Here is a 14,478-nt window from a genome sequence, read left to right on the forward strand (position 1 = left end):
GTAAATTGTACAAATGTCTTGCTTCATTTAAGCCATTTTTCAAGTCTCTGTGGTGTTCACGTCTGGAGTTATAAAGCTTTAAATAGGGTACCCCCTAAATGAGCAAGGATTGGCAAAATTTGGCTTGTGCCTTAAGAGGTTAATGACTTTCAACATGATACTGTCATAGGATTCCACCTTTCCAACAAGTCAGTTCAGTAAAATTTCTGCCCTGCTAGAGCTGCCCCGGTCAACTGTAAGTGAAGTGGAAACGTCTAGGAGCAACAACTTGCCAAGTGGTAGGCCACACAAGCTCACAGAACGGGACCACCGAGTGCCGAAACGTGTAGCGCATAAAAAACAATCTATCCTCAGGGGCAACACTACAGAGTTCCAAACTACCTCTGGAAACAACATCAGCACAAGAACTGCTGGTCAAGAGCTTCATGAAATTGGATTCCATGGCCGAGCAGCCATACACAAGCCTAAGATCACCAAGCGCCATGCTAAGCGTTGGCTGGAGTGGTGCAAAGCAGACCGCCATTGGACTCTGGAGCAGTGGAAACATATACTCTGGATTGATGAATCACGCTTCACTATCTGGAAGTCTGACGAAAGAATCTGGGTTTGGCAGAATGCATAGTGCCAACTGTGCTAGCCCGAACAGTGCCAACTGTAAAGTTTGGTGGAGGACGAATAATGTTGTTCTTCGTGGTTTGGGCTAGGCCCCCTATTTCCAGTGAAGGGAAATCTTAATGTTACAGCATACAATGACATTCTAGAGAATTGTGTGCTTCCAATTTTGTGGCAACAGTTTGGGACCTGTGTTTTGTAGTTGTTCCAATGACCTTTGGTATGCACTTTTGTACGTCGCTTTGGATAAAAGAATCTGCTAAATTAATGTAATGAAATGGGAAGGCCCTTTCCTGTTTCAGCATGACAATACCACAGTGCAAAAAGCAAGGTCCATAAAGAAATCGTTTGGTGGAGAAGAAGTTAACTGGCCTGCACAGAGCCCTGACCTCTATCCCATCAAATACCTTTGGGATGAATTGGAATGCTGAGTGCGAGCCAGTGCCCAACCTCACTAATGCTCTTGTGGCTGAATGGAAGCGAATCCCCGCAGCCGTGTTTCAAAATCTACAAGAAAGCCTTCCCAGATGAGTGGAGGCTGTTACAGCAGCAAAGGGGGATCCAACCCCATATTAATGCCCATGCTTTTGGAATGGCATGTTAAACAAGTAAATATGGGTGTGATGTTCAGGTGTCCACATACTTTTGGACTTTTGCATGACACTTTTTTGATTGGCAAGTGACATACAATTCAAGATAGTGGTAATCTTTGCGACAGATCTATTACTAATGCAGCATGTGGCTCAGTAACAAATACAGCTGCAAATGCAATTACAGGAGCCAACAACAGTTAGGCATAATGAAGACATTGGATATGGAACCAAAACCTGATAAGGGCAAGACATGGTGGTGTTAATGGAAAATATTCTAAAGATACTGTATTAATTTTAAGGGAGAAATATCACCTTAAAATATGAGATGAGATGTTAATCAACATTGCTTTTTCAAGGTTGATGTTGATGCAGATGTTCTAGAATGCAAGAATGATCTGATATTAGAATATTTTTTACCCCCTCCCCTGGAGCTGTAAGCACATTAACAAAGAGTATAGTATTTTTTTAAGTTTCTTGACAGTGCTTTCCTGCAGTGGGAATTTTTAGTTGACAAATGTTAAGAAATGGCTGCTACCTAGTAGATGGAATTAAAAATTGTCATGAACACAATTCATAAAATGAACGTTTAAGTTATATGCATTTTAGCCACTATAAGCACTGATGTATACTTGACTTACAATCAATATCGAGGACAAATATTATTTGAAACACTTGATATTTTACTTGATAAAAACATGGTTCTTAATGAAAAATGAAGTAGTTAGCAAGTTAATTTTATGGCAGTGGAACCAATATGAAAAAATGGAGGACATTCCAGAGTTCTTACATATTATATACATTTAGCTTAAGATAGCTCCTCCCCCCCCCCCCATTTCATTTTTTAATTTGCCCACCTATAACATCACTATCCCAAAAGTAAATTCAGAGCGAAATGGGACAACTAACGAGTCATGTTGCAATCATGAGGCTTTGTGCCAGAACACAGGAGACGTGCAGGCACGTGGGGGTTAGTTTTTCCAGACGATGCACAAATGTAAAGGTGTGGTCATTGTGCAGGGTTACATATTCTTGTGAAGATATAATGGAGGGGGCAACTGTGTGAAAACCAGTGTTTCAAAACCTTTGAAAATATAAACCCACATTTACAAAGGGGGACAGGGGGCACAGATGTTACAGTAACTGTACTGAAATTTAGTTTTGTGGTACTGTGGGCACAAGAGGACAGTAAGGCGATGGGTGAAGCCCAGGGTCTCTTACCATGGAAGTGTTGGGCTGTCTTCCTTCTGAGAGTTTCTACAGTCTCCTCTGAATCAGCCCACTCCAGAACTAGACGCCGGCCGTAAAGATGGGTACTATGGCACAGAGCAGTAAAAGCTTTCTGCAGAAAGAAAGAAAAGGGGATCAAACAATTAACATGCACCAATTGAAAGATTTTTACAGGATGCTGGAACTGTCCATAGGTTGCATAGAGTGGTACTAAAGCCTCTGCCAGTCTTTTTGGAAGAACTATATTGTATTCTTGAAAACATTAAATGGAACATCCCACATAGGCACAATACAACACTCTTACTTATATTGAGCACTCAAGATTAAAAAGACTCATAATACATAAACCGTAATACATAAAGAAATAGTAATGAAGTGTGAAATACTTATTTTTATTATCCTGGTTCTTTCTACACCACAAAATACATGGCCCACCTACTCCCCCATCTGATATTCCATACCCACACATCAACATGAGCATTTTCTGTTGAACTATAACACCTAATCAACGTTACACAGACACATACTGTACATAATTGATCTTTTTACATAATCATTATGGAAAAGCTAAGGGTTATTATTTTTTTATGTCAAAAGCACAAGACCACCGGATCATGATGCTTAAACGGAAGCCTTTAAACTATCTTGCATTGTATGAGCAATAAACAAGTTAATTACATAGAATTATCACGAGTAGTAGGAATGACGCACCAGCCGACAACAAAGATGTTGCCAGGATGGCAAACTGAATAGTTGGGAGACAGACATTTTGCCTGCTCACCTTGGCGTCCTGTTTGGTGAGGAAATCCACAAACCCAAACCCCCGATGTGACCCTGTCCCACCAACTTTCCTGGGTAAGCGCACAGTCTTCAGCTCCCCAAATGTGCTGAAAAAGAGATAATATTTCCAAAAAATTAACAAGTTAAAATTTCCACCAAGAGGAGTAAAACAAGACTTCATACACAACAAGAACTTTGATCAGCTTAAGATCAAACCTAGTGATTTGGCAAAATAGAGCAGTGTGTCCAGAGGAAACCGAACACTAGCCATTTATAAAGATATAATCATAGCCAAAATTATATCTCACACTAGTCTGCTGTCAAAGATGTAGTGACACATCAGTAGGGTAAAGAAAAAACAGGCCTGTCGAAAGGAGGAAGACAAAAGATAACTGTGGAGGATCAAAGCCAGGTTAAAAAAAAGAAATGGCAGGCTTATTTTTCTGAAAAGTGGAAGCATGATGATAACTGCAAATGTCACAAATAGCTGGTATTCGAGGCTGTACAGCAAGTCTAAGCTGACCAGGGTTGTCAAGATGTCCCATTTTCATATTGTTGATATGACTGAGAAATATGGAGATTATCGATATTATTGTTTTTTCAATATTACAGTGGAATCAAGGGGCAGATGGTACTGTGGGTAGCATTGTCGCCTCACAGCAAGAAGGTCGTGGGTTCGAATCTCGGCTTGGGGCCTTTCTGTGTGGAGTTTGCATGTTCTCCTTGTGTCGCTGGGTTTCCTCTGGGTACTCTGGTTTCCTCCCACAGTCCAAAGACATGCAGGAAGGCCGATTGGAGACCCTAAAATTGCCCATAGGTGTGAATGAATGGTGTGTGTGCCTTGCGATAGATTGGTGGCCTGTCCAGGGTGTATTCCTGCCTCTCGCCCAACGCACGCCGGGATAGGCTCCAGAACCCCCCACAACCCTGCTCAGGATAAGCGGGTGTAGATAATGGATGAATGATGGATGGGTAGTGGAATCATGACAACGTGAACATAAATAATTACCACGTGTGGCCCGGTGGCTGCATTAATCTAGAATTGCAGTCGCCTTAGCACTGCTTCCTTTAGTTAAAAAAAAAACAGCTGAATAATTAAGAAACATGGATATATAAACAACAAAACGCTAAAATTAGATTTTTTTCCAAGCTAAATGCTAACTACTTCAATAGTGTCTGCATTTCGTCTTGTTTTACGCATTGCTAGCCAGGAAAACTAACATGTTATTTCTCTCCGGGTTTTAGAAGACCACGCAACATGGCAATGCTTCCTGCGGTTTTGAACACTTACTTTAATTGTGAACTAGTAACTGTGTACTACAAACTTACGATGATAGCATAATTTTCTTACCAGGATTGTTAGAAGTGAAGTTGTGATAGTGATGCTACAATAATTTATTCAAAAGCTTTGATACATTTATAATCAGGACCATAATATGAACCGCTGCCCAACAAAGCTGATCAAAGAAATTTACACTAGCCCTTATGGATCATGTAAGATTATCCACTCAAGTTTCAAACACTAGCACATCTACCATGCCTGCCGCCCAGGTAGTTCTGATCAACTTATCATCAGGACAATGCAGGTTATAAGCATAAGCGACAACTTGTCACCACTGATCAGCATAGTACTCAATTATACAATAGCCGCTGGCAGTGGGTAATCAAGAACTATTCAAAGTAAGGCGACTTGACAATACAATACACTTTCTTGGCTAGGGATCTGGAACATTTATTGATGCGCAGACTGGTTGATTTAGGGAAGTCAAATACTGACCAAATCATATTATTTTGAATATACATTTTTATTTCTCGCCACAGAGAAATTTTTGTTCTTACAAGGGTATATCTTTTCATGTTTCAAAAGGTCACCTGCATAAAAAGTGAAAGTGTTACAGTTTTTGCTGTAGTTTACAGCAGATAACACATGCTATACATGGAAATTAAATTTTAACTAGGTTACATTTAGCTGCTGAGAAATCACTTACTCAAAGGACCCCTTCTTTACATGAAAGTGTTTTAGGAAGTCTCATAGCCTAATGCATACAGAAATTCATATCCATATTGTTCTTTTGATGTATTCCAGGGGTCAGGGATATTTTTTAAATTTAAGTTCAATTTAGTTATTTTAATGAAGAATGAATCGATTTGCAAGGCCATCATACCTGTAGAAAACAGAATATAGCTATAGATTAAGGCTCAGGAACTGCATACTGCAGTTGTGTGTGTGGGGGGGTTTATGACTTGCTTGCAGCTACTGTCAGAGTGTGAATGTGGAGGAAGGGAGCTCTGAGTCAGAGATATAAGGCATTCTCTCTATTACCCCTTTTCCACCAAGGCATTTTGAGGGCCGGTAGGGGCCGGTGCCTAATCTCGAACCAGTTCTTCACGTTTTGACAGCAAAAGAACCAGCTCTCGGCCAGGAAAACTGGTTCCAATGCGGCACCAACACTTGGCTGGTCTAGAACCAAGAACCGCTTACGTCAGGGGCTGGGGGCGGGATTATCGTGACCAACCAAGAACAATTAAAACTGACCGCCAGGTAGAGTGAGAGCGCCTATTAATCGACCACCTTCGTTCGATAGACAGGAAAACGTAAACTGATTTGCAACTATATATGAAAAAAGCGAAATATCAGGAACAACCTGTACCTAGTTATGTAGGAAAAAATGTCCTTACTATCCTCCAGTGGTTATTTTTTCAGTACTTTCGCGATTTTTTTCTGTGCTGGCAAATAAGTCAGAGGTGGTCCAGTGCTAGCTTTTGGTTGCTAAGGGGACGTGTATCAACCACCCCATATGAATGGAACTCAACATAAATTTTCTAGCATACAGTGTCCTGTCTTGCGTATTTGAGGTTAATATGAGAAAGGGTGGTCGCTATCAGCACGTCTAGGAATCCGTACATATTCACTGTTGTAACCCAAGTCGCAGGACGCAAAATAGCCATTAGGAAAGTAGTTTGAAATTATGAAGCAACGTCTGCAAATATAAAAATCCTATCAGATCATGATAAGTTTTCACATTTTATGGGCAAAAAAAACCCATTTCAATAAACAGATGTTACATGAAGATGGCATCATTTCCTGGTTGGCAATGTGGTTCTTTAGAACACGCAGAAGAGTGGGATAGGGTGTCTGTTTTTCTGTGTGTTGTGGTTGTGTGTGGTTCTTGAGAAAATATAGAGGAGTGAGGGATAAATAGTGTGTGTGTATATATGTGAGAGAGAGACTTTGCAAAGTGACAAGGCAGCGAATATTAGGGTTTGAGATAAGGCTGTGTATGCATACACACATTGACAATTGCACAAGCAAACCCGAAACACCACTTACATTGAGAGACAGGCCAACAATCAGTCAGTGTATTCTGACAAGGAGGCCATAGCACATACCGGAAATTCTATTAATTTACAAGCAGCGTTCTTCAAGACACAGGAGATGGAAAGAAATTAGCAGAGGAAACTGAAAGTAACAGGTATGGATATGAAGAAAAAGCTAAAGAGCTTTGGTGACCTAGAGATAGCAGGAAGTAAAAGAAGGATGAGAAAACTGAAAGAAAGATAAAACAGACAGGGACAGAAATCCCTGGAAAAACTATTGTCTGCAGCTGAGTTTTGTCTGCAGCTGGAGTCTAGTTACTGCTCACAAAACTCACTTTAGCTGGGTCTCAGATATTTTGCACCTTACAATCTTTAAAAAAATCTTAAACATGACAAATTACTTTCAATTCCTGACTTCAAACATGTAATTCATGACTGTGACGGAAATATGCTCATGTTTATAATCTCTGCACTGCTTTCAATTACTGTTACACTGCTGCTGTCTCTCTGTCTCCAACTTGTTTGTATACTGTCTAGTGTAACTTTGTAACTTTGTGTTAGGTTCCCCTTGCAAAAGAGATTTTGATGTCAATGGGGTTTTTACAGGTTAAATAAAGGTTAAAAAAGATATGGCAGTAACTGCTGAGCATGTTACAACATGTTTAAACAAGTTAACCCACCCATCTGCACAGGTTAATCTCATCTGAGGAACTGTTTCCAGTGTTGCAACATCAATATTAGAAGTCTTCCAGTCACATGTGATTCAAACAGCAGGAAAACCTCTCTTATTGCACCCTAGCTACATCAGCTATCTAGTTTACTAGTCCATTGATTGAGGTCCACTGATTTGTCAAATGCACGAACCCCATCAACATGTCAAACACATCCCACAATTTCATGCCACATTTATCATTCAAAATCATGTCTACTCCTTATTTATAAGCACACTGAATGAAAATTTATTAAGATGCTCACCAATGTAAAATCAGATAAAAATACTTCACTGAACAGACCTCTGCTGTGGTGTTTTAACTGTTGTCCTCAGAAATATTTACTCAGCTGAGCGATTTCTTCCAAGACCTTATGGCCTTATGGGGTCTCCTGTTTAGACTCGAGCATGGCAAAATAATTTTTTGTTGCAAAACAACAACCTTTTTAGGCATAATGTCTCATGAACCTTTTGTTGCCGTTCTCTGCATGCTCACTGAAAAAGTTGAGGTTTGTTTACACAAGATAAACGATGCGTGTCCTTTCATACAAGCCAAACTACACATGGTTATGAATGCAATTTCATTGCCGCATGCATACGGCCATTAGCTACACTGGGGAACGGCTTGGCCAGTAGTGGTCAGTGAACCTTGTAGGTGTGCTCATGGGCATGTTCCAATCTTTACAAACAAGAAATAAGACTTCTATGTACACAGTACTTTCAGCATGCATGCAATGGCAGAAACAACAACAATTCCTCTGGAGAACTGCTGAATAAACAATGGAAATATTAACGTTTATCAGAGTTAGCAAGCTTTTGGGACTAAACACTATTATGTATTTTGTCTGTCGGACCCTTGCCATGATAAGGATACCACCTAGGGTTGCTCAATCGGTTGTTTGTTTCGAGCGGCCAAGTATGGGATCGGCGATCGGCAATCAAACCATGGTGCTGTGCCATGGTAAGATGTACAGCGTCATGGTTTCATAAATCCCCTGAATAATCTAATAAATTTATGTGTGATCACAGATGAAACACAATACAACTTTCTGAAACTCAGCTGGCCACCATAATGCATGAACCACTCAAAACTGGCAACAATACTGTATGCAGTGTATATCTCCTGAATTTGAGTGGGGCGGTGTTGCGGAAGCCCATCTAATCTCATGCACCTCATTACTACAGCTGTGTAGGCTTTGCAAAGTAGCAAGGATGATCAATATAAAGATTTAGCGCATGCTTGTTTGTCGGCCAGTATTTCTCTATTCGTCACACTGTTTATACCAATCAATGCATGTTCTTACAGCTCAATATGCAAATATCTGGGTTGTTAACAACTAAAACCATCTACTACTTGAATGAATCTGCTATTCTATCTGTTGTCGCTCCTGCTAATGTTCTTCCATTATAAATAGCTACACACATTTTTTTGCTTATAAAAAATATGTATGCTTGAATAAGTTAAAACAGAGTATCATAATTGTATTAGCCCTTGATAAATCATAAAAACAATCAGTGATGGTAGTGTCCCCATACTTTTGGTCCCAAAGTGCTTTTTAAATAAAAACTGACTCAACTTTTTGGAGTGATCTGTACAGTTGAGGTCAAAAGTTTACATACACCTAGGCAAAAGACATTCAAACTCAATTTTTCACAGCCCCACACATTTCATGTTACCATACATTTCCTGTTAAGTCAATTAGGGTATCTACTTTATTTCCATAAGAGGGAATTTCTAAATAGTAACTAAGAGACATTTATTCCAGTTTTATGTAATAGCCCATATCATATTTTCAGTGGGTCAAAAGTTTACATACATTTTGTTAGTATTTGGTGGCATTGCCTTTTAATTGCTTAACTTGAATCAAACACTTGGCGTAGCCTTCCACAAGCTTGTCACAATACTATGCCGGAATTTCTGCCCATTCCTCCTTACAGAACTGGTGATACTCAGTCAGGTTTGCGGGCCTCCTTGCTCGGACACGCTTTTTCAGTTCAGTCCGCAAATTTTCAATGGGATTCAGGTCAGGGCTTTGTGATGGCCACTCCAATACTTTCACTTTTTTGTCTTTTTGTAATGACTTTTGACCCAGTCAGTTGCGAACAAGTTTTAACTTTCTAGCTGATGTCTTGAGGTGTTGCTTCAGTATTTCTACATAATCCTCCTTCCTCATGATGCCATCTATTTTTTGAAGTGCACCAGTCCCTCTTCCAATAAAACACCCCCACAACATGATGCTGCCACCCTCAGGCCTCACAGTTGGTGTTCTTCGGATTAAATGCCTCACCCTTTTTCCTCCATACACAGCGCCGATCATTATGGCCTAAAAGTTCAATTTTTTTGTTTCATCTGACCAGAGAACACTACTCTAAAAGGCTAGGTCTTCACCCCGGGGATCACCTACAAAAATTCATTCTAGCTTTTTTATGCTGGTCTTGGAGTAGGGGCTTCTTCTAATGGTGGATGTAGATACTTTTGTACCTGATGCCTTCACCAGTTCCTTTGTTGTTGTCTTGGGGTTCAGTTGAACCTTTCGGACCAAAGTTCATTGAGCAATGGGAGTTAATTTGTGCCTCCTTCCTGAACGATGCAGGGTCTGTCTGTGTGGTCCCAAGATTTTTATATTTTAATACAAATGTTTGTACAGATGCTCATGGTACCTTCAGTTGTTTGGAAATTGCTCCTAATGAGGAACTGGACTTGTGGAGGTCCACAATTTTTTTTCCTGAGGTCTTGGCTGAGTTGCTTGGAATTTCCCATGGTATCAAGGGCAAAAATACAGTGGCTCTAAAGGTACAGCCACAGGTGCCAATTAACTCCCAATTAATTCCTAATTATGACAATTGGCCAATCAGCAGCTTCTAAAAAGTCATTACATCTGGAATCTCCCAGACTGTTAAAAGAGACAGTCAACTTGGTGTAAACTTTTGACCCACTGGAATTTTGATATAGTGAATTAAAGCTTAAATAAATATGTCTCTAATCAATTGTTTTAAAAATACCTCTAATGTGAACAAAGTAGATACATTTCTTTTGGCAAGTCAATTAGGGTATGGTAACATGAAATGTGCAAAGTTGTGAAAAACTGAGTTTGAATATCTTTAGCCTAGGTGTATATAAACTTTTGGCCTATGTATGATGTTGGCCAGACTTACTAAGGAGAAATGATAATCTTACTTCATTTTAACATAGTAAAGTATGTAAACCTTTGGCCTCAACTGTACATACATACAAAATGTACATACATATATACAAAATATTATGGAGTGTAAAACCAGTATTCAGGGAGCACCCAGTAACTGGATACTGAACATGTGAAATCTGTAGGCGGCACTGTAGTATAACAGGTAAGGAGCTGGTCTTGTAACATAAAGGTTGCAGGTTTGATTCCCTTAAGAAAGGTACTTAACCTGCATTGCCGAAGCATATATCCATCTGTATAAATGGATGCAATGTACATGCTATGTAAAAAGTTGTGTAAATCGCTCTGGATAAGACCGTCTGCTAAATGCCTGTAATGTAACGTAATCTGCAAGAAACACAAGACAAGACCAGTAAAAGGGGGGCTTACCTGAAGAGCTCCCGCAGCTCCCGAACAGTGGCCTGGAAGGGGATGTTGCGCACCAGGATTTTTGAGGAGGTCTGCTTCTTGGCTGTCTGCTTCTTGCGAGAGCTGACTGTGGCGGGTCTGAAAGAGGGAGTTCACAGTTCACATTGAGGAGAAGTATTCTCCAACTCCCACTTTTATGACAGGTCTGAATCCTTACCTGGTGGCTCTCTCTGAGATCTTCAGTTCCAGCTGGTGGTTATCCACAGTGCAGTGCTGGAGAACAGAAAGCAGCTTAGGCTATAAAAGAGCTAGTTAGTTTTCTATATAAACGACTAGACTGCAGCCTTCCAAGAACAGTAAGCAGTACCCCTGAGGTAATGTTTTTCTCTAAATGGTTCAATTCGGCAGGATACGCTCCCCATTAAACCTGACAGAGCTAGAGAGGATCTGCAGAGAATAATCGGAGCAATACCTCAAATACAGGTGTGCCAAGCTTGTAGCGTCATTCCCAAGAAGACAACAAAGTACTGAGTAAAGGCTTATGTAAATGTGATATTTCTGTTTTTTTTTTATTTTAAAGACCCTGTGCAGTCAAATGATCATGATTTTAAAATGCTTATATTATGACCAAAGACTATAAGGTTACTCACACATTGATGTTAAAAGTATTTCACACATGTATGTAATGGATTTGAATGTCAATGTGTATGTGAATTAAGTATGTATTTTATAATGATTGTCTGTGATTGTCTGTATTTTTTCCTAAAAACTATACAATGCTCGACATTGCCGCCTGGTGGAGTATTTGGTATTGGTGGTTTTGAGACCAAATACGTGATGTCACGAACGTTTCTAATTTGCATTGACCAATGTGCGGTGGCCAAAACACTCACCTAGTATGAATATTTATGTATTACGTGCGCTCCCAAGTTCAAAGCCATGATCAAATTCTCATATACATATTACGCAGGTCTGCTGCTGACATTAACTATCCAGTTCAACAATGCCTTATTGTGTGATTAAAGACAGCAGAGATAGGAATGCATCTTTTCACGCCTTGCCAAAAGATCCAAGTCTCCAAAAGGTCTGGAGCGATTATATAGAAAAACAAAACGGTGCACAGTTAGAAATATCAAAGGTGACAAGATTGTGCAGTATATATTTTACCCGATTAATTCTACAATTATGAACAGAAGCGGATGGGTTTTGCCAAGACAATGTTTCTAAAGCCAGATGCAGTGCCAACTATCAATCAAGATCAAGAAAAGGTCTGTTTGTCTTTTTACTTTAGGTGTTTTACGCATGCTACCTAGCTCAATGTGCATGAAACGCAACGTAGCTAACTAACCCAACCAGGGAATCCTAGATAGCTTTGATGCTATTGATCATCTAATTAAGCTTTTGCTTAATACGATCAGTTAACGTTGATATAGATTATATTACAAATCATAATGTTTGCCATCCTAACCTCACTTTACTTCGCTGTCGATAATGTTTAGCCCGAACGGACGCTTACCGGTTGAATGGACCGGTTCCGGTATGCATCCGTTCGGGCTAGATGACGTTCTGCTATTAATCGAATCAAGCCTACAAACTATAACATTAGCGTTAACCTCATCCCTCCAATTTACTCGCTGTCTGGCTATCGATAATTTTGTTAATGTAGCAATGAGCTGTACTTATCTTGTGTAAACATAGCTAATGTTAGCTGGCGAGTGTAACGTTACTTTATTCTCCAGACGGTTAAAACGTTACTGCTGAAAAAAACCAATCGATAATGTTATGTGCTAACGTAGGTTATCCTATAACGTTAGGGTCCTATATTGTAGGCTGTAAGCAATGGGCTTATGAATATACGGCTCAATATTTCTAATGCTGTTATTGCTGTACTCGTTATCCATTATTACGGTCAAAGGATAACTAGCTTTAATTAACAACTGACGTTACGTGGAGTGAGGCAGTGAGCGCTGATCCAGGTCAGCGGGAGTGAGCGGCCCGGGCTGTCAATCAAACGTGAATGCATAAATAATTAGGACAGAACTGACACGCCCAGCCAGTCTTGAGTCTGCTATATTAAAAAATTCAAGTTATACATCAAAGCAGGTTTTTTATCTTTTCAAAGTCTAATAAGTAGAAAAAATACATATATATTGTAATTTAGTAACTAAAGGAACAATTTAAATGTAAGAAAAGGGAGGCTGCACAGGGACTTTATTATCAGCATTTTCGGTATAAAACAGGCTATAACGTAACAAAATGTGGAAAAAGAGAAGGGGTCTGAATACTTACCGAAGTAAGTACATGCACTGTACAAGGTGGTGAAATATGTTAAGTAGTGCTGGATTGCAGATAGCAAGTGTGATTTTGGCTGAGGAATGTAGTGCACTGACAGACATTACAGCAGAAATTATATCAGAGATTCTAATTTTGTGTTCACAATCCCACAGTTGGTAAAATCAACTCCTACAGAGTTTCTGAGGCGAGGTTAAGAAGGGGCAAGAGGGGACCATGGGTGCACGCTGTACCTGAAGTTGTCTCAAGGCCGTCTGTGCTACTTGGGGGCTCTTGTACACCACAAAGCCATAGCCCATTGACAGCAGTTGACCTGTTGGAAGGGGGGGATACTGACCATAAAACCACAAAACACAGAGGATGTTAAATAAAGGATATGCCCACATAGTAGCAAATGACCTCCATACCCATTTTGTCTTTCTTCTTGGAGATTGTACAGTTCTTCACAGCACCGCACTTGGAAAAGGCCTGCAATAGGTGCACACAAGCATACAGTTAACTACAACAAAAAGAGTAGTTTTTGCCCCAACTGCCGTATCATGATGCCCCCTGTAGGATGGAGACGAGACAAGGTCATGTTTTTAAGATGTCGTTCTATCCAAAGTAAAATGGCATTTATGAACCAAATACAACAGGAATGTATGTCCTAGGAAAAAAGCTAGTGTAGAAATACATTGGCCATCCCTGAACATGAAAAGTGTTCGCTAAAGCAAAGGAAAATCACTGAAATTGGTTTGTGAATATGCAAGATTGAACATGGGACAAAATTTATATGAACAAAACGTATATAGACTATATGACCAAAGGTATCTGGACACTCCTTGGCCTGGGGCTGTTTTATGGTTTGGTCTAGGCCCTTAGTTCCAGTAAAGGCAAATCTTTAACAAATACTTGACAATTCTGTGCTTCCCCAACAGTTAGAGGAAGGCCCTTTCCTGTTTCAGCATCACAATGTCCCCAGGCACTAGGGCTGTCAAAAAATATTCGAAGTTCGAAAACTATTCGAAAATCTTTCTTTTTTTTAAAGTTCGAACCTAAATTTGAGCATTCGAATATTAGTTTTTGATCCTGCGTATTGTAATTAACATGCAGGCTTTAATTTCATGCGGCAAATCATGTTCATGCACGCAAAGTTCATTTCCTGTGCTAACGTTACTTCCTCTGTCAACAAAAAACGTTCTGCCCTGGACCCAGGGCAAGTGGATCGTCTGGTTTTCCTTGCCAATAACCTCCGGTGATACTTTCAGCTCCATGGACACCTAACGTTACTGGTCAACTAGCCTCGCGAGCCAGTCTCTTTTTTCACTTCGTTCAACAGATCTGGTCAGCTAACAATTTAGGCTAAATAATGTTCCCATGGCAGGCTATGTTTCCTTTCTTTTCTGAAGATTTTGAT

The 14,478-nt window shown here is 39.9% G+C and overlaps 1 protein-coding gene across 2 annotated transcripts in view; it reads right to left on the reverse strand.

Moving 5' to 3' along the window:
• rbm19 (RNA binding motif protein 19) overlaps positions 1–14,478 on the reverse strand; it is a 93,909-nt gene that overhangs the window by 15,255 nt on the left and 64,176 nt on the right. The window contains exons 18-24 of one of the 2 annotated variants that reach the window (XM_064297658.1): positions 13,490–13,550; positions 13,316–13,395; positions 11,008–11,063; positions 10,812–10,928; positions 3,214–3,319; positions 2,424–2,544; positions 1,518–1,582 (exon numbers count right to left, since the gene is read on the reverse strand). In XM_064297658.1, the coding sequence (XP_064153728.1) occupies positions 1,557–1,582; positions 2,424–2,544; positions 3,214–3,319; positions 10,812–10,928; positions 11,008–11,063; positions 13,316–13,395; positions 13,490–13,550 (567 nt within the window). In that variant the 3' untranslated portion in view covers positions 1,518–1,556. The remainder of the gene's footprint in view (positions 1–1,517; positions 1,583–2,423; positions 2,545–3,213; positions 3,320–10,811; positions 10,929–11,007; positions 11,064–13,315; positions 13,396–13,489; positions 13,551–14,478) is intronic. The other variant, XM_064297657.1, reaches the window with a different exon arrangement.

The sequence above is a fragment of the Anguilla rostrata genome, chromosome 10 (genome assembly GCF_018555375.3).
Source record: "Anguilla rostrata isolate EN2019 chromosome 10, ASM1855537v3, whole genome shotgun sequence".
Lineage (NCBI taxonomy): Eukaryota > Metazoa > Chordata > Actinopteri > Anguilliformes > Anguillidae > Anguilla > Anguilla rostrata.